Raw genomic sequence first — 25831 nt, forward strand, 5'->3', positions numbered from 1 at the left:
AGCAGGCTTTGTGACCCGGGTGTAGCCTGCCTGGTGTGAAATCACACACGAGCTTCCCTGTTTACCCCAGAAGGCAGGCAGCTCACTGAGAGTTGACTCACTGCCGGATACAACACATTTTAATACAAAAGTGAATGACCAGCCTTCTACATTGCACTCTCTTCAGGAAATGCAGGACCAAGGACTCCTTCATCTGTCCGCGACGGCTCAGCACTGCAGGCTGGGAACCACTGGTAGGAAACAGCGCGCCCTTCAGATGAAGTCGACTTCCACTGCTGCAGCATTCACGGCTTCTCCGATGTTAGTACAGAGTCAAAAGCCGTGGATAAAACTTTGCAGATGGCTTGTGCTTGTTCCTGCGTTCCGTGAGAAGACACAGTAAGAGCAGCGTTCATCAGGCTTGCGCTGAACCTGAGCTGACCAGCAAAGGCATAAACCTGGCCCTTGCATGTCTCCCAATCCAGCGCCTCAACCTGTGTGCCCGGATGGGGGTCCCCACCCTGAGTCCCTTGCACCTGGGCCCCCTCTGCTCCCCGAGAAGAGCAAAGGCCATCAGCACACGGGAGCGGCATGTGAGCAGCACGGCCCCCGGGCCAGGGAGAATGCCGTCAGGAACAGGGAGCCCCCGGCCACCCGCAAGTCCCCAGCTGCTGTGTCTACCCTGATGCATCAGGGCCAGGCACAGGTGGGTGCTGGTGTTGGGCCCAACCGAAATCGTTCACAGCTGTGCTAAGTGCGCAGCGTGGCTGGCCTGGGGTCTCCGACCCGGGATTTGACACGTGACGGACAGTGTTAACGGGAAGTCTCACCAGGCTGTTGCACTGATAGACCCACAGGCTGAACTCTTCGTTGCTTGCATCTGTGGTCTTCAGGGCCAGCAGGCTCCTCCCGGCCCCCAGGCCGTCATCGTAGCACACCATGCGGATGATCAGGTACAGAGCGTGCCTGTGCAGGACGTCCTGCAGCAATGCGCGGCGGATCAGAGGCCGTGCTGCACCGCCGTCACCCTGCCTCCCCGCAGGAGCGTGCTGTGAGGCCGCCCACAGCCGGGCCTGGGTGCCGTCACCCCAGGGGCATCTACCTCCCTGCCCAGATCCCGGGGCGCTAGGAGCTGGGGAGGGGCTGTCCTTACCTGAGAGGTAGAAAGGGAAGCCCTTGTTCACCCTAAGAAATCGGTCACGTTTAAGGCTGGCTGTCGGGAACACAGCACACCAGGCGCTCTGCTAACAGTGCAAATTCCCCAATTCCCGAGACACACCTTTCCCCAAAGATTGTGCCCCACACAGTTACTCACATACTGATCTGACGTTGACACTTTGATACCGTACTTGGAAACTCCCATAATAAATTCTTCCTCCAGGGGAACAAAAGGCAACTTTCCATCTTGCTTCAAAGTAAAAATAAATTACATGAAACATATTACATTGGCTTCGTCGTCATTAGTACCAAACCCTTTAAACTGTGAGACACGCGTTAGCCCGGCAAGAATCTCTCTCCAAAAAATCAGTATTTGAGCTATTCAGAAACAAAACAGCAGATAATGCCTGGTTTTCCCTAGGGAATTACCTGGCTGATCTGATTGACATGGCTGGCAGGCAGGCAGGCAGGCCGGCCAGCCCGCATTAGCGATGTCTTGTGGAAACAGTAAATGAGCTCTAGCCCTGCGCCTTCGTGTCTGGGTGCCTGCAGCGCTAGGGGAGTGGCTGTCGGCTCCTGGAGGCGATTTACCGGGGGTCACCTCCCCATGCAGGCAAGGGTACGCCCTGGACACAGTCTTAGCTACCAACCTCACACCTCTGACTTATCTTCATTTTCATTGTGACTTATTTTTCATTTTCTTGACCTAGATGTTCTGGCTCCAGGACATCCCTGGATACCAAAGCCCAGGGCTGTGCCAGTCCCTTGCACAAAATGGTTTAATATTGCATGGAAATGACACACCCTCTCGTGGACGTGAAGTCACGGGGCTGGGGGGGGGTGGTGGTGGTGGTATTTGCTACCTAACAGTGTAAAGGCCATGTAGACAGCTGTTGTGCTACACTGTGTAGGAGTTGTGGTGAGGGAAAAAGTGCACGTTCCGTGCAAACACAGACCCAGGGTTGGTCAAACCTGTGGATGCAAGGGCTGACTATTTTTGACTATTTTGTATCTCGCCTCAATTCTCCTTGGGAGCAAGCTAAGAATAGATAAGTTATGTCGACAGCACAGTGAGTCGGAGTGTTAGGAGATGGAACTAGTTCGATGTGATCGGGTGAGCTTCTGCCTGACTGGACAGGAGAACCTGGGTGAGTGGGAGCAGTGACCACCATCGGGGCTCAGTCAGCCTCATAAACATGAAGTGGGGCGGGCGGCCTGGTGGCTAAGAAGTCTTCATCCACATCAGAATGCCTGGGTTTGGTACCTGGCTGCGGCTCCTGACCCTAGCTTCCCGGGAGGCACTGGGTGCCTACTACCCATGGCGAGAGCTGGACTGAGTCCGCCTCCCGCCTGGCCCAGCCCGTTGTTACGGGCATCTGGAGAAAGAACAAGCACGCTTTGTCTCTGTCTGCCTTTCGGAAAGAAGTCAAAGTGCCACGCTGCAAGGAAAGAACAGTGTGTGTTCCCAAGTGACTCCGGACCACCTCTGGCCACAGAGCACCCTCGGGATGGGCGACAGTGACGGGTGGCTCCAGTACGACACTGAAGACGGCCATGCAGGGGCCTGGGGCACAGGCATCGTCCCCACAGCTGTGAGTGTCCTCTCTAGGACCTCAGAACCAGAGGCTTAAACTGAATTGTTCTTACCTGGGCAACATCTATATAGTTTATCAGGTCTAGGGGTCCCTCAAGGCTTTTTCCCTCAGAGAATTTCAGTTTTTCAATGGCACCGACATATTTTATTCGAAATTCTGCACAGGTATCTAGATTACTGTTGCTCTGTCCTAAAGGTGAAAGAAACATTATAACAGTAAGACTTCAGAAGAAATATCTACATTACAGAGTACCCTTGGCCCCTTCCCAAATAAAAAAAATACATTGTCATTAAAATATAGCCTTCAAGTACAAACTTCCAAAATGCCAATTTTTTTTCATATGACAGGAAGAACTTCCAGTTTCACTAACCTTGTCCCTCGGTGGCTCAGAGTGTACTAAGTGCATGTAAAGGCCTCAACAATGGACTACATCACTGTGAATAACTTTGTTTCAAAACAAACAGGAAAAACAAAAGAATAGATTGAAAATGACTGAGTGCCTCTATAAGCCTAATGATTTCATTCTTTTTGGTTTCTTCCTCGTTCACTTTCCGTTCCTGGCTCAGGAAGCCTGGAAAGACCAGGCGATTTCTTTTTTTTTTTTTAAGAGGGGTGGAACAAGGCCACACAGGAAGTCCTTTGACACGACAGACAGAGCCAGGCTGAAGAACCGGGAGCTGCGGAGTGCAGCCAGCACAGAGACTGCACACTCAGTGCTCCTGACCACACCAGGAGATCTATGTGGTTACTTGGGTTGGGGGAAGCTGCACGTCTTCAACACGTTAAAGGGATCTGGAAGCAGACGATGGGCTTCACGCTACAAGTGCTCTCTTACAGGTCACCTGGCCTGCGCTCCTGCAGGACTGCACACCAGAAAATGAACACTGCGTTTCCAATGGGCCACTCACTCACTAGGGGCTGTGCGCGAAGCCGCCTTTTGTGTGTGCGGTGTCTCTGCCAGACGCAGCTGTCAGCTGTGCTCCGTGAGCTAGCGCGTCCCAGGGGATCCGGGGACCCGGGGACCCGGGGCTAGGTGGCTCCCTCATCGCCAGGACGTTTGTCCTGCTCCCTCCCAACCCCTCCCCCCATTTCTTAAAAAGCCATCTGAACCTTCTAAGCTGTCTTCACATGAAGCTTTCAAACGGTCTGGCGTTGGGACCCACGCGTGCCCGAGCCAACCTCCAAGGCACCGGCTTCCCCACCACACCCCAGCCCACATCCCCCAAATCTTGGTCCATTTCTAAACTCGGCAGAAGGGGCAGAGGAACGGAAGACACAGCAAACACAGAAGAGCTTAATGTGCTACAGGCGACACTAGCTGGACACAGGACAGACGAGAGGGGGCCCAGCTGTGACGTACCCGAGCTCTTAGTGGAGTCTGTGTCGAGGCTGGCCACAGTGCTGGACCGAGAAAGGCCCCCAAGGCTGGAATCCACAGACTGAGGGATAAAAGACAAATCAGAAACCTCACACTGTAAGAAACCCTGCCTTTTCTAACGTTCTCTGCCAAACACACCCAAATTACTTACTTACTATCACTGAGCCAACACATACACAATCTGATCAGTTACTGACGTGCAGCAAAGACAAAGTCTATAGCAAACGAACAGAAAGACGCAGTTCCAGTTGTTCGTCCCACAGTAACCCGACGCTGGATACCTGTGGTGCCAAAGCGCTCGGTCCAACCCTGAGCTGTCACTTTCTCCAAAACGAACCGTGGGAGTGAAACCTTGGCCTAACGAACGGAGGCGCGGCCCCAAGGCCCGTCTGGGAGATTCGGGTCTCCTAAGTGCTCACCCGGGCTGCTGGGGCCGCTCCAGCTACTGATGTCACGAGGGGGCTGCTCGGCGGCCGCAGGAACACAGAGGCCAAGGCAGAGCCTGGGAGCCCCCTGCCCATGTGAGCGGCTATGAGAAGCCGACAGAGCCGTCAGACAAAATGCGAGGAGTCACACTGTGAGCAGTACCGGCTGTTCTACAGGACGGCACTCTCGGTGTGCTGCAGTCCCCTGGGAAACGGCCTTCTGTGAGCGCTGATTCAAAAGGTGAGCTGCTTCCTGGCCACTCAAAATGACCTTTTAGCAAACTCCGCTTTTCCTAAAACCCTGAGTGCATCAAAGGTGAGTGCAGAAACGCACTACGCCTGCCCTCTCTCAGTAACTGGACTTGGGCCCTGTGCACGCAGATGCTGGGCCAACGCCTAGGCCTGCAGGGGCGGCAGGGTGGGGGGGTCCAGACTGCCTCCCTGAGTGAAAAGCAGCAGCTCAACGCAGGTCCCAGCGACCCCTGAGCAGGAGAGCAGAAAGGGAGTCGGAGTCTCAAAACCAGCGCTTGTGCCCTCCTGAGGCACCTGGCCGACAGTCGCCACGTCGCTGAGAAACCACGCGCTCCCCAGCACCTTGAAGCTAAAGTCCTCCCACTGGGTCCCCTCTGCACCCCTCTGCCCACTCTCCGCTTGGGTGGCCCAACTGGGTTGGCAGGTGCGTCCAGCACCCATGGCCAGGGAAGCAGCATCCCACAGCATCCCACAGCATCCGCGAGGTCGTCCTGGTCCTCCCAGCAACGAGAAGTCTGGGTTCCCGCCCTGCTCTGCAGCACCGGGCGTGCAGTCGCCCCCTCCTGGTTTCTGCTCCAGCAGACCAGACCGCAGGCCACGTCACCCACCCCCAGGCTGGGCCCTCACACCGAGGCTGGGAGGCAGCGGTCCTGACTAGCTCCCAGAAATCAGCGACTTCGCCCACTAAAACACAGCCGGTCAGAAGGCTGTGGTTAGCGCCCCTAGAGAGCAGCCTCTGGGAGAAACAAAATGCTCGCTGCTTTGGGACTGTGCTCCAAATTCCAGCCCCACCTTGCTCTTGGTACTGATCTCACTGCTCTGGGAACTGCTGCTGCTGTGCCGTTTTTTGCCTTTCCGGAACATTCTTCACCATGGCGTGGTCCAGAGCCGCTCCCCTGGAAGAACAAGTGTTGGTCACGGTCACAGCATGGCAAGCCACGCTGAGGCCCTTTCCACAGAACAGGAGCCCAGATCACGGGCTCCTTCGGTTCCATGACTGCTTCCCTCTCACTTAAAACGTCGGTCCCCCGCACACGGCTTCTTCACTCTCCCTTCCTACCAGAGCGCAAACTCCCACTCCAAACAGGCGGGAAGCGCCTTGTCCTGCATCAGGTGTGACGAGCTCTTTCTTGTAAATAATAGATACAGGCCATCCAGTCCTCAAGAAAATTCAACTTCCTTACTTCTCTTAATCCACTCGGGACTTACAGCAGGGTCTGTCTGGGGTTCAGGCTTCGTACTGGTACAGCAAAGAACGGAATATAGGGGGCTCTCAGAAACATGCATTTTCCTGCAAGTCTTGAAATTCCTGTAAGTAAAAGCTGACACACAAAAACATCCCTGGATGCTAGCTCCTCCCTCTCCCGCTCAGGTAAAACCAGGTAGAGGGGCCGGCGCTGTGGGGTACCAGGTAAAGCCTCTGGCCTGCAGTGCCCGCATCCCATACGGGTGCCACTTTGAGGCCCAGCTGCTCCACTTCTGATCCAGCTCTCTGCTGTGGCCTGGGAAAGCAGTGGAGGATGGCCCAAGTCGCTAGGCCCCTGCACCTGTGTGGGAGACCTGGAGGAAGCTCCTGGCTCCTGGCTTCAGACTGGCTCCGCTCCAGCCATGGATGGCATCTGGGGAGTGAACCAGTGGATGGAAGACCTCTCTCCTTCTCTCTCTTTCTCTGCATCTGCCTCTCTATAACTCTGCCTTCCAAATAAATATTAAAAAAACAAAACAGGTAGAGATGACCTTCCCAGAGTCTGTGTCAGATATACCTAATGAGATGCATGCTTGATCAATTCAGAGCACAGATGTTGTACGTGGAAAATGGACCCCCAGGTACTACAGAACTGAAGTACCTATCAGAACGTCTATGGACTGTCTCATGATATCCTCCCAGCAATTCTGGGACACTCAGATTCTGGGACACTCTATTCTCTCATTAGCTCCACGGGACTGTATAAAAGCCTACTATGTCAGGGCTGGCACTATGGTATAGCAGGTAAAGCCACCACGTGCAGTGCCGGCATCCCATATGGGTGGCAGTTCAAGTCCCGGCTGCTCCACTTCCAATCCAGCTCTCTGCTATGGCCTGGGAAAGCAGTGGAAAATGGCCCAAGTCCTTGGGCCCCTGCACCCACGTGGGAGACCCAGAAGAAGCTCCTAGCTCCTGACTTCAGATAGGCTCAGCTCCAGCCATTGTGGCCATTTGGGAGTGAACCAGCGGATGCAACATCTCTCTCTGTGTGTCTCTACCTCTCTCTGTAGCTCTTTCAAATAAAGAAAAATAAAAAGTCTTTAAAAACATTTTAAATAAAGCCTACTATATGTCATCAGCTCTGCTGGGAGCTCTGAGAGGTACGTTATAATCTGTATTTTACAGAGGGGGGATCTGGGGCCTGCCTGTCAAGAGAATTCATGGACGGGGGCTGGTGCTGTGGCGCAGCGGGTTAACACCCTGGCCTGAAGTGCCAGCATCCCATATGGGTGCCAGTACGAGACCCAGCTGCTCCACTTCGATCCAGCTCTCTATGGCCTGGAAGAGCAGTGGAGGATGGCCCAAGTTCTTGGGCCCCTGCACCCACATGGGAAGACCTGGAGGAAGCTCCTGGCTCCTGCCTTCGGATCGGTGGAGCTCGGGCCGTTGTGGCCAATTGGGGAGTGAACCAGCAGACAGAAGACCTCTCTCTCTCTCTCTCTCTCTCTCTCTGCCTCTCCTCTCTCTGTGTAACTCTGACTTTCAAATAAATAAAATTTTTTTTTAAAAAAGCAGTGAAGTCACAACATTTGTTTTTTAAACAAAAATGGCTCTGGCTGCCAGGTAGGGCGCTCATGGCCCAGGATAAGAGAAAAGAGAGGCAGCCTGGTTCGCAGGCTACTGTCGCAGACAGCAGCACTGCCCATCACTCAGGGGTGCTTCTCAGCAAGACAGGAGGCAGCAGGGCCTCATGTCCAGGACTGCACACGACCGGGGAGGCCCAGCACTGCAGCCTCCTGTGCCAAGGTGGGGCCGCGGGGGCTACCACAGTGAACACATGGGGTTCAGGTCCCGTCCCCTCAGGATCCCGGGTGATTGGTTCCAGGATAACCTCGCCCACCAAAGAAAACCGGAATGTGCACCACCCTTCAGTGTGTAGTATCTGTAAAGGAGCTACACACATCCTCCTGTGCGTGGATTGCTTACAACAGCCAGTACCCCGTGGACGCTGCCTAAATAATGCGTGGCCACCCAGGAGCAACAGGGGAGAGCTGTACACATTGAGAGCAGGTGCAGTCTGTCGTCCTGGATCGCTGGATCCGGAAGGCCTCTGTGTGTGTGAGAACCCAGTTACGTGCACAAGGGCGTCGAGCGCGGTCCACAGCTCCCTAAGGCATCTCCCCGACCTGTAGAACCCCGAGAACGGCTGGAATCGACCACGCTCTGGGCCCGGGGACGCCTTAAGCCTCTTTACATCACCAGGCCGGGAGCTCGGGGGAGCAGCACTTGTTAAGTCTTCGATACCTTGATGCACTTCTTCGGCAAACCGCTCCTGCCTTACTCATCCACCAAAATGAGGCGCACGAAGCCACTGTCGTTCAGCCAGCGCAACACCGCGTCTTCCCCCTCCTGCTCCACCTTCACCCCGGGAGAGTACGGTTTTGCCACAACCGAGTGCTGGCTGCCCCGGCCCCCACAGCCAACCCAGAACCGGGCTCCCGGGAGCTCTCGGAGGCCACCCGCTCCGTGGCCAGGTCGCTGTCCTTTCAGGACCTGCCGGCAGTGGGGAGCCCCTCCTGGGAGGGCGCAGGACCTTGTCCTGCTGGGCGCCCCGCCACCCTGAATCACCCATCACACCTGAGCCTCTCCTCTGACGCCCCCGGCCCACTTACAGCCGTCCACAGGCACGGGAGGCCCCCCGAGCCCCCGGCCCGGAATGCACGGGTGTGCTAAGCCCCCGCACCCCTCCACTCGGAGTCACCTGGCTACCTCCCACCCCTCAGGCTGCGTCTCTTCCGCGACCGGGCCCCCGGCCCCCCGGGCTGAGCCACGGGGCCACGGCGGGGGTGCCCGCCCTCACCCTGGGCCCACCGGCCCCAGAGCCCCCTTCCCAGGCACAGCCTGCAGAGCCCTGCACACCGAGCCGAGGACTTCCCGGGGCGACCCCCGAGGCCGCGGCACCGCCGCCCCCTTGGCAGGCGTCGCGCGCTCCGGGGGCGCCAGGCTGGGGGCCGAGCGGGCCGCGCCGGGCACCGGGGGCCGCACACCTGCCGGGGGCCCGCACCGTGCGCGTGCGCAGACGACGACCCCGGCCTGGCCCCGGGGCGCCGAGAGAAGGGGACGCGGGGCCCGCGCCTCGCCCCGGGGGCCCGCGCGGCCGCCGCCTCGGCCCCACCCATGCTCCCCGGCCGCCGGCGCCGCCCTCGGGGCCGCGTTCCGCGCCGGCGCCCGCCATCTCGGCCCCGCCTGAGGCGACGCGCGGGGCCCTCACCTCGCGGCCGCGGGCCCGGCCCCGGGGACGCCGGCCCTCCGCGGCGAGTCCGAGGTTGCGCCAGTTCTAACTCCGGCGCCGGCTTTTCCAAGCCTCCTCGCCGCGTCCGCCGGGGCGCGCCTCCCCAGCCCCGCGCAGGCGCAGTCCTGAGGACCCGCCCCGGCCTCCCGGACTGCGCGTCGCCCGGAACCTCGCGGGCCGGGTCTCGGACCGGAAGTCGGGGCGGAGCCTCACTCCGAGAGCGCCAGAGAACCGGAAGTTGTGCCTTCACCGGCCCGGGTTCTTCCTTCTTCAGGTCTCGGGAGCTGCGTTTCCAATTCGGAAGAACTCGGGTGCCCGGTTGCTCAGCCACGCTTCTCCCTGAGCCTCCCGGGATGTCTGCGATTCCTGCCGAGGAGAGCGACCAGCTGCTGATCCGACCCCTGTAAGGGCCCAGCGAGCGAGGGGCGGGGAGGGGTCCTGGGGGCCCGGCCCGGGCGGCCTCCCGCGCTGGCTTCGCCCGGTCTCCCGCCTCTGGGGAGGCGGCGCGGGGAAGAGCCGCCCCCGTCGCCGACGGCCCCCGGGGCCTGGCGGTGCCGAGATGCGGGGCCCCAGGGGGAGAGGGGCGTGCGGGAGCGCAGCCCGCGGCGGGGAGGGGGAGCAGGCGCGCGCCCTGTCCGTCGGGAGGCCGATCTCTCGCCAGGGCTGGCCCCGAGGGTAAATACAGGAATACAGGTGAGCATCAGTGTCGGACTCTGGAAGAGCAGTGTGGACCCGCAGAGACTTAGGGAGCGAGCTTCCATCTGCCGGCCGGAAGCCTGGAGCTCCGTCCGGGCCTCCCACGCGGGTGCAGGGGCCCAAGCACTCGGACCGTCTCTGCTGCTTTCCCAGCTGCATTAGCTGGGAGCTGGGTTGGCAGTGGAGCGGGGGTCCCGGACAGGGGCTTCACCCACCGCACCGCCGTGCCAGCCCCCGCACACACATGCGTGGTGTCTGCTTTGCTCCCGCGTCCTGTAGGGGTTCACCGAGCGCCTGCAGGGACGTTCGTAACCCAGGTGTGCGTTCAGGGAAGACCGGGCAAGTACCAAGCACAGCACCGGGCTGGGGGTGCACATCCGACAGAGGACTGAGTTCGTGGCGTTCACCCTCCAGGAGCGAACTGCAGTGCAAAGCGGAAAACGCTGGGGAGAGGTGGGGGCCCTTTGGGGGCGGCGCTGGAGCCTGGTCCCTGCCCCACGGCCTGCTAGGCTAGGACAGCGGATCTCCCCGAAGGCGTCTCCTGGTGTGGAGTTCGTGTGCGCAGTGAGGAGGAAACATGGAGGTCGTCACTCAGCTGGTGAAGAGCACCGGCTCGCGCGGCCCGAGTGCCGGGGGAGTGGGCCAGAGGGGCTGGGAACATCTGGAGGCGAAGGAGGCGTCTGGGCCTCAGGTGTCCGTTGTGGGGAGCCCTGCCGCGGGTGACGACAGTGTGGCAGTGGGGGGAGCCTGCAGCCCCGAGCGCACGTGGGTGGAGAGCGGGGCAGGGAAATCCGGGGCTTGGTGAGGGCTGAGCTGGGCCTGGGTGGACGCCGACGTCTGGGCCGGGCTGTCAGTCCGTAGTGTCAGATGCTGCAGGTGGAGAGCGAGCTTGGGAGTTGGGTGGTTTTGTGGCAGCTTTGCTGATCCAGTATTCGCCTCCGGTAGAACACAGGCATTGACGGGTGTCCGAGTTCTGTACCTGTCACCACTAACTCCAGGATGCTCTCCTCGCTCCTCTCACAGTCACTCCTCCCCGAGTCTGCTCAGCCCCGCGAGCTCTGTTTCCCTCTAGATGATCCGCTCTGGACATTTCATGTGAACGGGGTCGTAGGTGAATGAGCGCAAGGTCTCTAATGCTCATAATTTGGGAGCTGCTGTGTAATGTTTCTTGGGACTTAGCACATCAGGTACTGTGGAGGTAACAGCAGTAAATGAAGTTTCCTTTGGAACTTGTTTTAGGAGAAACAAGCCATTCATAGCCTGTGCTACGATTCGAGGTTGCTGGGTTGTGATTTGCCGTGAAGAACAAGTTAGAGGAGGTGATGGGGGCTGGTGCTCTGGTGTAGCAAGTGTGCCAGCATCCCACATGGGCGCCGGTTCAAGTCCCACCTGCTCCACTTCTGATCCAGCTCCCTGCTGCTGCTCCTGGGAAAGCAGCCAAAGGTGGCCCTGCACCCACATGGGAGACCTGAAGGAAGCTCCTGGCTCCTGGTTTTGGCCTGGCCCAGCTACGCCTGTTGCAGCCATCTGGGGAATGAACCAGCGGATGGCAGATCTGTCTCTGTCTCTCTGTAATTCTGCCTTCCAAATAAAAAAAAAAATTTTTTTAAAAGATGTAATTAAGGGAAAGCCTTGGAGAAGGTGAATGTTTAAGATTTATGTATGTATATATTTATTTATAGAGTTAACAGACGGAGAGGGAGAGACAGGAGAGATCCTCCATCCACTAGCTCATTCCCCAAATGACCACATTGGCCATGGCAGGGCCAGGCTGATGCCAAGAGCTTCCTCAGGGTCTCCCACATGGGTGCAGGGGCCCAAGCACTTGGGCTGTCTCTGCTGCTTTCCCAGGTGCATTAGCAGAGAGCTGGATCAGAAGTGGAGCAGCTGGGACTCAAACCAGCGGCCATATGGAATGCCGGCGCCTCAGGCAGCAGCTTTATCTGCTAGGCTACAGCGTTGGCCCAAGGACCCAAGAAGGTGACATTTGAACTGAGAGCCTGTCTGATACAAAGGAGTCCAGTGTGTCAGTATCTGAGAGGAGAGCATTCTGGGAAGAAAGAAGTGCACGGCTTGTACTGGAAGCTGACTGGGCACATTGTGAAGTGCCCGGCAGATACCCCAGCAGAGTCAGTGTCAGGTGTATTTACTAGCTGTCTGGAGCTGACAGCAGCCTGGGCCACAAACAGCTTTGCAAGTCAGCATCTTAGTATGTGAGGTTGAAGGCTGAGAAGAGGACAGGGGCAGGATCTTTGAAGTGCGCAGGGGAATAGTAGGGCAAGACGGGCACCAGAGCCAGAAAGGGGGGGACGTGGAGCCCAAGAAACAAGGGAGAAGTGGTCGAGGAAGGAGCAGGTGGGGGCCGGCGTTTGCCCACCCCACCATGGAACTCCTGGCCCCTAAATTACGGCCTGCTCCCACCCTGGCTGTTGTGGCTGTTGGGGAGTGAAGCAGCAGGTGGAAGCTCTCTCTGTGTCTCTCAGACAAATGAATAGTGAATAGGCGAAGAAGGAGCAGGGGACTGGGGGCGGTCAGGGCCGCTTGCGTTATCAGCAGGGCGTTTTCACAGCAGTGGGGTAAAGGCCCGATTGGAGCGAACGGGAGGGAAGGAATGCAGCGCTTCTGGGAACAGTGAAATGAGCTGAAGGAGATAATCTGGGAGTGAGAACGACTAGAAAGTCTAAATTCACAGGGTGAAGAGCGGACGGCGGGAACACAGCAGTGTTCAGTACCTGGAGGAGGGGGCAGTGTGCCGTGTGGAGCCACCGGGAGGAGGGTCCCCTTAGAAAGAGGCAGGGGTGGCAGGAGACAGATGTGGGCTGGTGGGTGAGTGCAGTTGAGCAGATGTCAGTGAGCTCTGTTGTTGCGGCAGAAGAGAAAGGGCCAGGAGATGCAGAGAGAAGAGAGCCGGGACCGCTGCTGGGGGAAGTAGAAGCGAGACCGAGCCGGGGCGCTGGGAGCCACAGCACGGCCTGGTGAAAAGTGGAAGGCAGGAGCTCCCGTGCGGGCGCTCTGCTGCCTCTGTCAGCAGCCTGCTCTGCTAGTTTGGGGTTCAGTACCTCTACAGCCATCTGCTAGAAGAATCCAACTCCGTGAGATCAGGGTCCACGGATGGGACAGTTGTATATCCTGAGCGCTTGAGGCAGGGCTTGGCAAACCGAGGCCGTGTCACGTGGAGTGAGTTGTGAGCTGCCGTGGCTGGGGAAAGGCCTCCAAGAAGGGGAGGGATTTGAAAAGCAGGTGAGGTTTAGCTTAAAGGGCGTCTTGTGGCATTTGGAAATCATGGCTGTTTCGTGACTTGGGAAGAAGCTAACGTTATCTCTGCACTGAGATAGCGGAACGCGAGAAAGGGACTGAAACTCACAGTATACCGAATAAGTCTTGAGTGTAAGCTCTGTGCTGCAGGCCTGTTACGGTCCTGAAGGAGGTTAAGGAATGTTGATGTGCTTAGGGCTTGACGCTGAGACTGTTATTTCTTTTTTTTTATATGTGTATTTTTAATGGAATAACTTATTTCAAATTTCACATTCACAACAAATAGTTAGCTTTTATAATTGAAACCACTGAGTAGCTTGCTTCCTACTTGTTAGTTATAATGTTGTCAACTTGCTAAATACAACTAGTCACGCTACTAGGGTGTTACCAAAATCTTCAGAGAATCCTGGCGCAAGCTCAGGTATCTAATTGTAAAGCTACCATGATTGTTATTTTACGGCATATGAGTAGGTATCTAGAGAGACTGTTATTGCTAACGGTGGTACACATCTGTGTAACCACGGCTTTAGTGCCGACAGTCAGACGCTTCCAGTCTTGCACCACCTTCTCTCCATCTCTTCTCTCACTGACGCCGTTTTGCCCCACTTTGTCATTTTGTAGGACTCTCTCTGCCTCAAAAATTTTAAGTGAGTGCTGTCATCAAACGGGATGCACTTGTAGGTTGTAAAAAAGTTGGACTCTCTTGGGCTGGGCCTTGATTGTTGTGTAATCCTTTTTATCTTTCCCCTTTTACAGCGGAGCTGGGCAGGAAGTAGGAAGATCATGTATTATTCTGGAGTTCAAAGGAAGAAAAATAATGGTAATCACTGTTTCTCTCCAGCAGTTTGGCTGTGTCTGTGTTGAGTGTTAGGTCTTTTCCTTACAGTACTATGCTGAGGAACAGGGCGGGGGGCGTCCAGCCAGGGCCTATAAGGCCTGCGAAATCATCTGGTCTGGGCCTGCCAAGGCAACTGCACATGTGACTCAAAATTCAATACATCTAGAGCAGGCTAGTTTTTAACTTAATGATCTTGTGGTCCGCAAATGCTATAACTGTCCAGTGGCCCCTGGCAGATAAATGGTCCCTACCCCTGCTGCGAAATATTAATGTGAAGAACTAATACATGCTCCACTTAGTTAGACAGTGAGAGAGACAGAGAGAAAGGTCTTCCTTCCGTTGGTTCATCCCCAAGATGGCCACTACGGCCGACGCATTGCGCCGATCTGAAGCCAGGAGCCAGGTGTTTCTGGTCTCCCATGGGGTGCAGGGCCCAAGCACTTGGGCCATCCTCCACTGCACTCCCGGGCCACAGCAGAAAGCTGGCCTGGAAGAGGAGCAACCGGGACAGAACCTGTGCCCCAACCGGGACTAGAACCCTGGGGTGCCGGCACCGCAGGTGGAGGATTAGCCTAGTGAGCTGCGGCACTGGACGAGAGTATCTTTTTTAATTTTATTTATTTATTTGAGAGGTGGAGACAGTGCGAGGGAAAGACAGAAAAGGTCTTGCAGTTAAGATGCTGCTTGGGATGCCTGTGTCCTATATCGAAGTACCTGGGTTCAAGTCCCAGCTCCGCTTCCAGTTCCAGCTTCCTGCTCGTGCACGCCCTAGGAAGCGGCAGGTGATGGCTCACCCACTTGAGGGACCAGATTGGGTTCTGGGTTCCTGACTTTGGCCTGGCCCAGCCCTGGCTATTGTGGGTATTTGAATAGTAAACCAGCAGGGGAGGTCTCTCTGCCTTTCAAATAAGTAGAAATAAATAGATTTTAAAAATTGTTTACAAAGATAAACTTGTTTTGGTGCAAAAATTTTGAAATCGTTTATTTAAGGACTTTCAAAAAGTTCATGGACAATATGAAAGGACTATACATTGATTTTAAAATTTTTACACCAAAATAAACTTGCCTTTTAATTCTATTTTTTCAAAGACATTTATTTATTTGGAAAGCAGAATTACAGATAGAGAGGGAGAGACAAGAGAGAGATCCCCCATCCACTGTCTTACTTCCCGAATGGCTGCATTGGCCAGGGCTGGGCCAGAGCGAAACCAGGAGCTTCATCCCAGTCTCCCACATGGATGCAGAGGCCCAAGCACTTGAGCCATCTTCCACTGCTTTCCCAAGCACATTAGCAGGGAGCCGGATCGGAGGTGCAACCACCGGGGTTTGAACCAGTGCCCATATGGGATGCTGGCACTGCAGGCAGTGGTTTAACCTGCTACACTACAGTGCCGGCCCCTTCATTCCATTTTTCCATAAACTTTGTGAAGTATCCCCATATTCTAAGATTGTAAATTTGTCAGCTAGATCTGCTGAGCTGTTGTTTCATCAAAGCCCCTCTTCCACTCTGGAGCGTTTGCTCAAGCCCCCGCCACACCGTCAAGGAAAGACCCCAAGGGACTGATCGCTGCAAACACATCTGGAGCCCCGGCTGTGCCCATCCTGCTGTGGTGACGGAGCCCTGGCTGGGGAGCCCGGGTGCTGACGTGGTGCTGGTCACTCACTCTCTGAGCCTGCTTCTTTGCCCGAAGGCAGAGGGAGTAGTAGAGATGCTTTGTAAGGTGTTCGCTGAAAAGCCGTTCAGTGGCTCGTGTTCTTTGGTTCCTCTTTATGTGTCAGGCAGTCACTTACTTCATAGTAATGTTCCAGGGCCAGCACTGTGGCACAGTGAGCTAAGCTACGGCCTGCAATGCCAGCATCCAGTATGGGTGCCGGTTTGAGTCCCTGCTGCTTCGCTTCCCATCCAGCTGTTTGTTAATGTGCTTCAGAGAGCAGCAGAGGATGGCCCAAGTGCTCGGGTCCCTATTAAAAAGACAAAAAATAGTGATGTTCACAAAGTAAACAGGTTACCCTAACCAGGGAAGTTTCCCATTTCTAATTATTGTCTTCTCCCAATAGTTAGAGGTTGTGTTATAGTAAGTCTATGGAAAATGCCCTACAGCTAATAAATCTTTGAAAAGGAGTTCATGGACTGTTTGAGTGACTGCCAGAAGTCTGGGAGGATACCGTGTGGTCTGCATGCTGGCCAGAGCCTGCATGTGGGCCGTATTTTAAATTTGTGAAATGTGACTTGTTAGGGCGTGTTTACCACATTCAGTAAGAATTAAGGTCCGGGTGCTGATATTTAGTTACAAAGGTGATGACGGGTTGCAGCTGTTGTCTGTTTGCTGAGTGAGTGTTGATAAGACAGGAGGTTGTGATTTTCTCTCTCTCTCTCGTAGCTGGACTGTGGGATCCACCCTGGCCTGGAAGGAATGGATGCTCTTCCCTACATCGACTTAATAGACCCCGCTGAGATCGACCTCCTGCTAATTAGTCAGTAAGTTCTTCCTTTATGATGACCCCGTGGGGGCTGGCCTTGAGGCATGGCATCCCATACGGACACCGGTTCAAGTCCTGACTGCTTCACTTCTCATCCACTCCCCAGTGAAGCAGTGAAACATGGCTTAGGTACTTGGGCCCCTGCCACCCGTGTGGGAGACCTGGAGGAAGCTCCTGGTTTCACCCCAGCCTAGGTCCGGCTGTTGCAGCCATCTGGGGAGTGAACCAGCAGATGGAAGATCCCTCTGTGTAACTGCCTTTTGAAATAAATTTTTTAAAAAATAGGAATGACACTGTTTTTCAAGGACTTTCATTTCCAAGATCATTCTTGACGAGATTTTGATTTTTTACAGTGTTTCCTACCAGATAGCATATAGCAAATGTCCAAGGTCCAGGCAGCACTGCATGTTATGGCCACAGGCCAGAGGTTACTGTGAAGAGCTTGCTTGTTTACCGCACTCCACTGCTGGTCCTGTACGTGGGAAGGGGCCGCTGCAGACCTGGAGTGATCGTACGCGTGAGACTGAGAAAGCCCTTAGCCAGTGTCGTCTTGGGTCGCTGTCTTACCACATTCTTCTGTGAGCTTCGTTATAAACAGCAACACGTTGTGACGTTAGTCCACGACAGTGACCGCTTACCTGGCTGCCAGGAGTAGACTTGGGTACAGTCGTCCCTCTAATTATTCACTGGTGGAGTTTTTGCTACAAGTATGCAAGGATTTCAGAAGTTTTGGCACCAAAATAAACTTATCTTTTAAAAAGAATATATTTTTAAATTTATTTGAAAGAGAGACAGAGATAGGCAAACAGATCTTTCTTGGGCTGGTTCACTCCCTAAATGTCAGCAGTGATGGCTCAAGTAGGTGGGTCCCTGCCACCAACATGGGAGACCCATATTGAGTTCTGGGCGCCGGGTTGGGGCCTCCGGTCCTGGCTGCTGTGGGCATTTTGAGAGTGTACTAGTGCATGGAAGATCTCTCCATCTGTCTCTGTCTCTCTGCCTTTCAAATAAAATGAAAATAAATAATTTTTATAGCTATTTTTTAAAAGATTGGTTTATTTATTTGAAAGAGTTACAGAGAGTCAGAGGCAGAGAAAGAGAGGTCTTCCACCGCTGGTTCACTCCCAGGTGGCCACAACAGCCAGAGCTGTGCCGATCTGAAGCCAGGAGCCAGGAGCTTCTTCCGGGTCTCCCACACGGGTACAGGGGCCCAAGGACTTGGGCCATCTTCTACTGCTTTCCCAGGCCATAGCAGAGAGCTGGATCAGAAGTGGAACAACCAGGACTTGAACCAGCACAGCAAGTGCTGACTTTACCCGGTATACCATAGTGCTGGCTCCAAAATTTTTTTAATTAAAAATATTTCTTAACTGTCGTAGAAATTTTTTCCTATCCTGAATAATATGCATTATTCCTTACCTGTGTACAAGTCTACTCTTGGATTTCTGAACGTGTCAAGATCTAATTGTTATGCAGAACTTTTTTGGTACAGCAAGCAATGAGCAGTGGTATTCTGTTCCAGAGAACTTTTTTTTTAGAGTGACGGTTGCATTGTTTGTGGCATCTGATAGGTAATATTTTAATAAGAACACGTTCTCTTTGTTTCTTTTTAAGTTTCCATTTGGATCACTGTGGAGCTTTGCCCTGGTTTCTACAGAAGACAAGTTTCAAAGGAAGAACATTTATGACGCATGCAACGAAAGCTATTTACAGATGGCTTCTCTCAGATTATGTGAAAGTTAGGTAAATTACCGTTAGACTCTGTGTGCGTGTGGTTCATGTGAGGTTTTGTGTTTTGAAATGAGGCGCTGTCTGTCCATAAGGATGCCTGTAGTTTAGGCATTCAGTAGCAAGTGATTGAATTTCTGTTGGGTATCTAACACCTCTGCCCTCGATCTCTCTGGAGTGTTACCTCTTTCTGACTCTTTGTTTTATCCTAAGTGAGTTGTAAGCGTTGATAAAGATGCTCCATAAATAGGATTTCATAAAAATTTGAGACCAGGCACCTTGTGCAGTAGTATATACTGAAGTCTTAGTTTGGTTTATTTAATAAAAAAATGACATTTTTAAATGAAAATTTCCCTGAGGAGGCTCTTACCAGTTGTAAGAGAAAGATTCATTGCTCCGTTGGGAAATGTGGAGAATTTTTGATATCTACAACACAAATCATTAACCTTCAAAAGTTTGTCATTTAATGTGTATGTCCTGAGAGGTAGCTAAAATACTATTTGTTATTCTTCATATGTAAATAAAAAGAAGTAGAAAAGTTATCTTTATAATATTAACACCAGTTGACATTAAAATAATCCATACCCCATGTCAGGCCCCGGCCTCAGGTCTTACCTTACCTCATTTACGTGTCATAAGAACTCAAGATACAGGTTCTGTTATAAATCCCACTTTACACAGGATGAAATGCAGGCCCAGCTAGTGACAGACCTGAGATCCGAGCGCAGACCGTCTGCCTCCCGCGCCCGGGTCCTCAGCCGTTAGGCCCTCTTGCGGGGGTAATTCAGCATCATTTTCAGAGGACAAAATAGGCTAAGCTCTGGGGGCCTCTCACAGCCCGGTGGGAGACTCTGCCCTGGTCCCCTGCCCGTGAGTGTGCTCTCTCTCAAGAAAGCTGTGGCAGGAGGAAAGCTTGAGAAACACCACCCACAGAGGACTTGGCCTTCGCTCACTGTGTTTGACTTGAAATGAAGGGTGCTTTAACTTACTGTGCACTTTGCCTAAAATCAAGTTTTACAGCTACTTAACCTAAATATTTTTATTATAATAACAAACTAAAAAATAATATGTAAAATACCTGACAGTGTGTAAGTAGCACAATCTGTATAATATAGTTTAAGACATAATTCATCCACAATTTCTTTGAATATGTAGACTTATTAAAAATATTACCCTAATTATTTTTGTTGGCATCTTTACAATTTAGTAACATATCAGCAGATGACATGCTGTATACAGAGACAGACTTGGAAGAAAGCATGGACAAAATTGAAACTATCAACTTTCATGAAGTGAAGGAAGTGGCAGGAATCAAGTTTTGGTGTTACCATGCAGGCCACGTCCTGGGAGCCGCCATGTTCATGATCGAGATCGCGGGTGTGAAGGTACTGCCACTGTGGCCCTGCCCCCCGAGAGCCCCAGTCAGAGCTTTATCCACAAGGAGCATTAAAAACAATTCCGTGATATTTGCCAAGTGTCAAGACACTGAAACATGGCATAAAGTCAGTACGTAAGGCTTTTGGCTACCATGATTCCTACCTTCATTATGATGGATTTTCTAGCAAAATTGAGAAGAGAGTAAAATAAGCAATCAGAGCATAGGTTCCGCCCTACACTGTAGGGTTGGAGTCAGCCCTGTGTTTCCTTGCATTTGCCCCCATGGGTTCAGCCAACTGCAGATGGAAAATGTTCAGGGGAAAAATTGCACATGTACTGAACATGTGCATTTTATTTCATTATTCCCTAAAAACTACAGTGTGGCAGTTATTTACAGTGTATTTGGCATTATAATTTATCTAGAGATAATTCTGCCTGTGTGAGACTTGAACAGCAGCAGCAGCTTTCGGTACCCTGCAGGGTCCTGGAACCAGTCTGCCCAGATACTGAGGGGCAGCTGTGATTCCTGTTCAGTGCCTATTAAGAAACTGGTTACAGAGCTTTCTCTGGGTCTGTGTCCGTGCAAACGTGGAACGTGATTTGGTATTCATGTTCACTTGATGTCCTAGGTCTCACCGACAAGCCCCGAGCAGGCTGGGCTGCAGCACTTGAGAGGAAAAGTTAGAAAGATCTTTGCAGCCGTCCTTGATTGGCAAGTGTGATAGAAGGTGGGATGAGGGGGCCGACACCGTGGCTCACTTGGCTAATCCTCCACCTGCAGCGCCGGCATCCCATATGGGCGCCAGGTTCTAGTCCCAGCTGCTCCTCTTCCAGTTCAGCTCCTTGCTGTGGCCCGGGAAGGCAGTGGAGGATGGCCCAAGTGCTTGGGTCCCTGCACCCGCATGGGAGACCAGGAAGAATCACCTGGCTCCTGGCTTCAGATTGGGGCAGCTCCAGCCCTGGCAGCCATTTGGGGGTGGGGGGGTGGGGGGGGTGTGAACCAACGGAAGGAAGACCTTTTTCTCTGTCTCTCACTGTCTGTAACTCTACCTGTCAAAAACAGAAAAAAAGGAAGGCGGGATGAACTTGTGCAAACCCTGAGGGACTAAGAGGTTTCTGGCCTCTAGAGCAGCAGTTCTGAGTCCTGGCTGCACGTTAGAATCCCTTAGGGCGCTTTTCCAAAATGCTCACTGAATTGAGTCTGCAGGTGTGGACTTTGCCTTTTCTCTCTCTCTTTTTTTTTCTAGGACTTCTTTATTTTGAAAGAGTAACAGAGACCGGGGGAGGGGGAGGGAAGAGAGAGAGAGAGAGAGATCTTTCATCTGCTGCTTCATTCCCCAGATGGCCACAATGGCCAGGGTTAGGCCAGGCCAGAGCCAGGAGCTTCGTCTGGATTTCCCACAGGGATGGCAAAGGCCAAAACACTTGGACCATCTTCCACTGCCTTTCCCAGGCCTCAGCAGGGAGCTGGATCAGAAGTAAAGCACCCGGGTCTTGAACTGGTGCCCAAATGGGACACTGGCATCGCAGGCCATTGGCCCCTGACTTCTTCCTGTTTAAGTTTTCTAGGTGATTCTGGTTTGTAACCAAGATGAGAACCAGTACTCTCTTGTGATAATTTTTTAGATCTGCTCACATACCAGTGTTTGAAACTTCAACACATTGAATTATATACTATATCACTAAACCACATGCTCTTGCAGATTGCCCAAGGCAGGAAACAGTGAGAGTGCAGTCTGGTTCCCATGTGGAATTGGATGCATGTGTTCCGTTGGTCACTTCTTTCATTTTAGACAGTGCTCCCAGGGACCTGAGGGAGTTCCTGTCCTTATCAGCAAGCCCTTCTCTGAGAAGTTCAGGAGCACTCCGCTTATTTACTAATTTGTTTGTTATCTTGTGGGGTGATTCTGGGAATACATTACTGTTATTAATTAGATCCAGTGGTTGAACTAGATGGGTTAGTGACTTAACTTGCGTTACACATTTTGAATTAGACACGTGTGTTGCATGTAGATGTCATTGGTTGTAGGCTGTTGTTATTTAATTTAGCTTCACTTTGGGTTCTCGTGGGGTTACTATGTTCACTAGCAAAATGAAGCCTTCCCCAAATCCTCACTTTCTGGCTTTATATTTTTCACAGCTCTTGTACACAGGTGATTTCTCAAGACAAGAAGATAGACACTTAATGGCAGCTGAAATTCCTAATATTAAGCCGGATATTCTTATCATTGTAAGTAATACTGTGTTGTAGTAGTATGCTGAAACTATTTTCTAAAAGAAAAAAATTATCTCATATTCATCATGCACTTTGAGGTTTTAATTTATCTGCTGTCTTCTGGGTAAAAATTTGATTTTGCAGGATTTTCTTTGTAGTTCAACTCCACTTTTTTCTGTGAAGTGTGTTCACCTGAGTCTAATGTCAGAAACACCAGGCTGTCTCTGACCAGGCTGTTTAAACCCGGGAGTGCTGCCGCCTATCTGCTAGATATTTCTGTGCAGGGGAGAGCCCAGCTGTGCAACACCATCTTGAGGGTTGTTTAGAAACGCTGGGGCCCCACTGCCTCTCGGCCCTTGGACACCTGCTTACCTTGTCCCATTGTTCATGTTGCTGTCCCACCTCCATGCTAGGTTGCAAGTCCCAGGAGAACAAGAAGAATGAACTGTGCACTGAAGCTCCTTAAGGGGCAAAGCAATAACTGTATTGGTCAGGGACCGGAAGTGCTCTCTGGGGCCTTTGGAATATTTGGCTCAGGGTGGAAGAGCCCTGTCCCGCCCCAGCATCCCTCAGCTGCCTGCGTGGGCGTGCCAGTGCCGGTTGCTGTCCTTAAGCAACACACTCCTGGCGGCTTAGGTTGGACTCCGCGCACGGTATGCCGTGTAGAAGCTGACCTTGATCCAGCAGGAGACTTACTCTTTCAGCCCTCGGGAAAGGTAGTTATTTTCAGGGTAGCTGTAGTGCGGAGCAGGCTTCTCCAGCGCTAAATGCTGTGACTCCTTCGTGATTCTGTTGAGAGGCAGCCTCTGATTCTGTGCATCCGGGATTCTGCACATGGGAGAGGCTCCCAGGGCGCGCTGTGCAGCTGGCCGGTGAACTACAGTGGGACCTCAGTGGGAAGCAGAACGGCTAAAAATGTTTTATAAAGATATGTTTTTATTTTAATTATTTGAAAGAGTTACAGAGAGAAATAGAGACAGACAGGTCTTCCATCCACTGGTCCACTCCCCAAATGGCCACAATGGCTGGGGCTAAACTGACCCGCAGCCAGGAGTTTCCTCCAGGTCTCCCATGTGGGTACAGGGGCCCAAGGGCCTGGGCCTTCTCTGCTTTCCCAGGAGCAGCAGTAGGGACTCCAGCTGTAGCCTGCTTGGGATGTTGGTGCTGCAGGGTGGGGCCCCAACCCACTATGCCATAGTGCCAGCCCCTAAAGATTTTTTTAAAGACACCAAAAGTGTCTGGAAGGAAAAAGAAGCATTTCCGTACATATTTGGACTATTTCCTGATCCCATTTTTTGAGAATTTCTTATCGCTCGGAGCTGAATTCTGATGTTCTTACTTGCTGTTCTGATTAATCCTTTATTACTGTGTGCTCAAGCAAATGGCATGTTAACAGAGAAGCGAATCACTTTGCCTCAGCAGCTCGCTGATTTTTCACTTTGTGAATCTCTGGGCATCACTGATCTTGGTGTCATGTTTTTCATGTGTTATTTAGGAATCGACATACGGGACCCATATCCACGAGAAGCGTGAAGAGCGAGAAGCAAGATTCTGTAACACTGTCCACGACATTGTGAACAGAGGAGGCCGAGGTCTCATTCCTGTCTTCGCTCTTGGGAGGGCTCAGGAGCTCCTCCTGATTCTAGGTGTGCCTCTTCATTTGGGAGCTTATCAAAATCTCCACCGTTTTAGCAAGATGATAACAGAGCCTTGGCTGCTTCGCTCTGCCTTTCTGAGCTTCACTTTCCTAATAAGAATCCAGCAAACCAGCGACTCTGGGCACTGCTCTTGGGACCAGAAGCTGGCATACCATTCTGGTGCCGTCAGCCCTGGAAGTCTTAAATGGCGTGAATTCTCTGGCCAGCAGAAACTCTGTCCTGGTCTCTCACGTGGATGGCAGGGGCCCAAGTACTTGGGGTATCTTCTGCCGCCTTCCCAGGCACATTAGCAGGAAGCTGGATTGGAATCAGAGCAATTTTTAAGATTTATTTATTCGTTTGAAAGGCAAAGTTAGAAAGACAGAAGGAGGGGCAGAGAGAGAGATCATCTACCAGTTCAGTCACCAAACGGCTGCAACAGCCAGGGCTATCCCAGGCTGAAGCTAAGATCCAGGAGCTCCCTCCAGGTCTCCCACGTGGGTACAGGGGCCCAGGGCTTGGGCCATCCTCAGCTGCTCTCCTAGGCACGTTAGCAGAGAGCTGGATCTGAAGCGGAGCAGCCACGACTCAAACTGGCACCCATGTGGATACCAGCACTGCAAACCGGGACTTAACCCACTGTACCACAGACACAGCGCCCCCCACCCCAGTCTTTTTTTTTTTTTTTTTTTAAGATTTTTTTTGTTTTTTTTTTTTGAAAGTCAGAGTTACACAGAGAGAGAAGGAGAGGCAGAGAAAGAGAGAGAGAGGTCTTCCAACTACTGGTTCACTCCCCAACTGACCGCAATTGCCAGAGGTGCACTGATCCGGAGCCAGGAGCCTCTTCCAGGTCTCCCACATAGGTGCAGAGGCCCAAGCACTTGGGCCATCTTCTACTGCATTCCCAGGCCATAGTAGAGGGTTGGATCAGAAGTGGAGTAGCCAGGACTCAAACCAGCGCCCATATGGGATGCTGGCACTGCAGGCAGCAGCTCTACCCACTATGCCACAGTGCTGCCACCCACTCCCATCATTTTTAAAAGCCCCCACCCTTTGTTCTACAATTACAGCATTTTTGGGGGTGGTATATTAGTATTTAGAAATAACTTTTGGATTTGTGAGCTTAAGTTGGTAAGGATCCAACTAATTTTTTGTAATTCTCTTAAACATAGTTGAGTGCTTTAATTCACCTCTTGGTTTTCTGAAGTTTAGAAACTTAATTATGTGTGTCATTTTTTATTTGAGCTATTTATGCAACATAAGACAGAGTTTGTGTTTCTTGTAAAACCTCTCCAGATGAGTACTGGCAGAATCACCCAGAACTGCATGACATTCCCATATACTACGCGTCTTCCCTGGCCAAGAAGTGCATGGCCGTGTACCAGACGTACGTGAACGCCATGAACGACAAAATCCGCAAACAGATCAACATCAACAACCCCTTTGTCTTCAAACACATCAGTAACCTCAAGGTGCGTGCTCGTGGAAGGACGAAGGACAGGAGCGGGGACATGCAGACCACCCTTGGTGGCGGTGCCTGCCGTTAGCTGTGGCTGAATTCCTCTGGGGAAAGCAGGGCTCTTCCTGGCAGGTGGCATTTCTCTGCCCGAAATCAGAATCCCAGCGACTGGCGTTCTTTCTTTGTATAAGCAGATGTGGCCCTGGTCCCAGGTCTCCCTGTGGCCTCAGTCTTTACCATTGCTAAGTACTTGGTTAAAACTTCTACTAAGAAAACTTTTTTTTTTTTTTTTAATTTTTTACAGGCAGAGTGGACAGTGAGAGAGAGAGACAGAGAGAAAGGTCTTCCTTTTGCCGTTGGTTCACCCTCCAATGGCCGCCGCGGTAGGCGCGCTGCGGCCAGCGCACCGCGCTGTTCCGATGGCAGGAGCCAGGTGCTTATCCTGGTCTCCCATGGGGTGCAGGGCCCAAGGACTTGGGCCATCCTCCACTGCACTCCCTGGCCACAGCAGAGAGCTGGCCTGGAAGAGGGGCAACCGGGACAGGATCGGTGCCCCGACCGGGACTGGAACCCGGTGTGCCGGCGCCGCAAGGCGGAGGATTAGCCTAGTGAGCCGCGGCGCCGGCCAAGAAAACATTTTGTGTTAACATTATCATTCCTCCATTCTCACTCAAATCTAATCATTCTATGTTTACTTTTCTGAAGCATTCAATAAGTCTGAGATTGTTTTGTTCCAGTGAGTGCTTTAATGATAATAGGATAAGATCCAAAGTAATTTTACGTGAGCTTCGAGTAAATAGGCTTTGCCTTTATTTTTACTTTCATTTTTTTTTAAAGATTTATTTATTTGAAAGCCAGAGTTAAAGACAGAGAGGGTGAG

General features: G+C 52.6%; 2 protein-coding genes across 2 annotated transcripts in view; one reads left to right on the top strand and one right to left on the bottom strand.

The window, feature by feature from the left end:
• Positions 1-97: 97 nt before the first annotated feature.
• ITGB1BP1 (integrin subunit beta 1 binding protein 1) lies at positions 98-9361 on the bottom strand. Its single transcript, XM_062208932.1, has 7 exons — positions 9245-9361; positions 5580-5683; positions 4093-4171; positions 2785-2921; positions 1295-1387; positions 810-959; positions 98-356 (listed from the first exon to the last, which is right to left on the bottom strand). The coding sequence occupies exons 2-7, from the start codon at positions 5649-5651 to the stop codon at positions 285-287; spliced, it is 603 nt and encodes a 200-aa protein (XP_062064916.1). The 5' UTR covers positions 5652-5683; positions 9245-9361; the 3' UTR covers positions 98-284.
• Positions 9362-9486: 125 nt separating this feature from the next.
• CPSF3 (cleavage and polyadenylation specific factor 3) overlaps positions 9487-25831 on the top strand; it is a 39768-nt gene continuing 23423 nt past the window's right edge. Inside the window, exons 1-8 of the mRNA XM_062208933.1 lie at positions 9487-9668; positions 13973-14036; positions 16436-16533; positions 18150-18278; positions 19471-19648; positions 21781-21870; positions 23351-23501; positions 24789-24964. Coding sequence (XP_062064917.1) covers positions 9619-9668; positions 13973-14036; positions 16436-16533; positions 18150-18278; positions 19471-19648; positions 21781-21870; positions 23351-23501; positions 24789-24964 — 936 coding nt within the window. The 5' untranslated portion in view covers positions 9487-9618. The remainder of the gene's footprint in view (positions 9669-13972; positions 14037-16435; positions 16534-18149; positions 18279-19470; positions 19649-21780; positions 21871-23350; positions 23502-24788; positions 24965-25831) is intronic.

Source organism: Lepus europaeus, chromosome 13 (assembly GCF_033115175.1).
Source record: "Lepus europaeus isolate LE1 chromosome 13, mLepTim1.pri, whole genome shotgun sequence".
NCBI classification, from domain to species: Eukaryota; Metazoa; Chordata; class Mammalia; order Lagomorpha; family Leporidae; genus Lepus; species Lepus europaeus.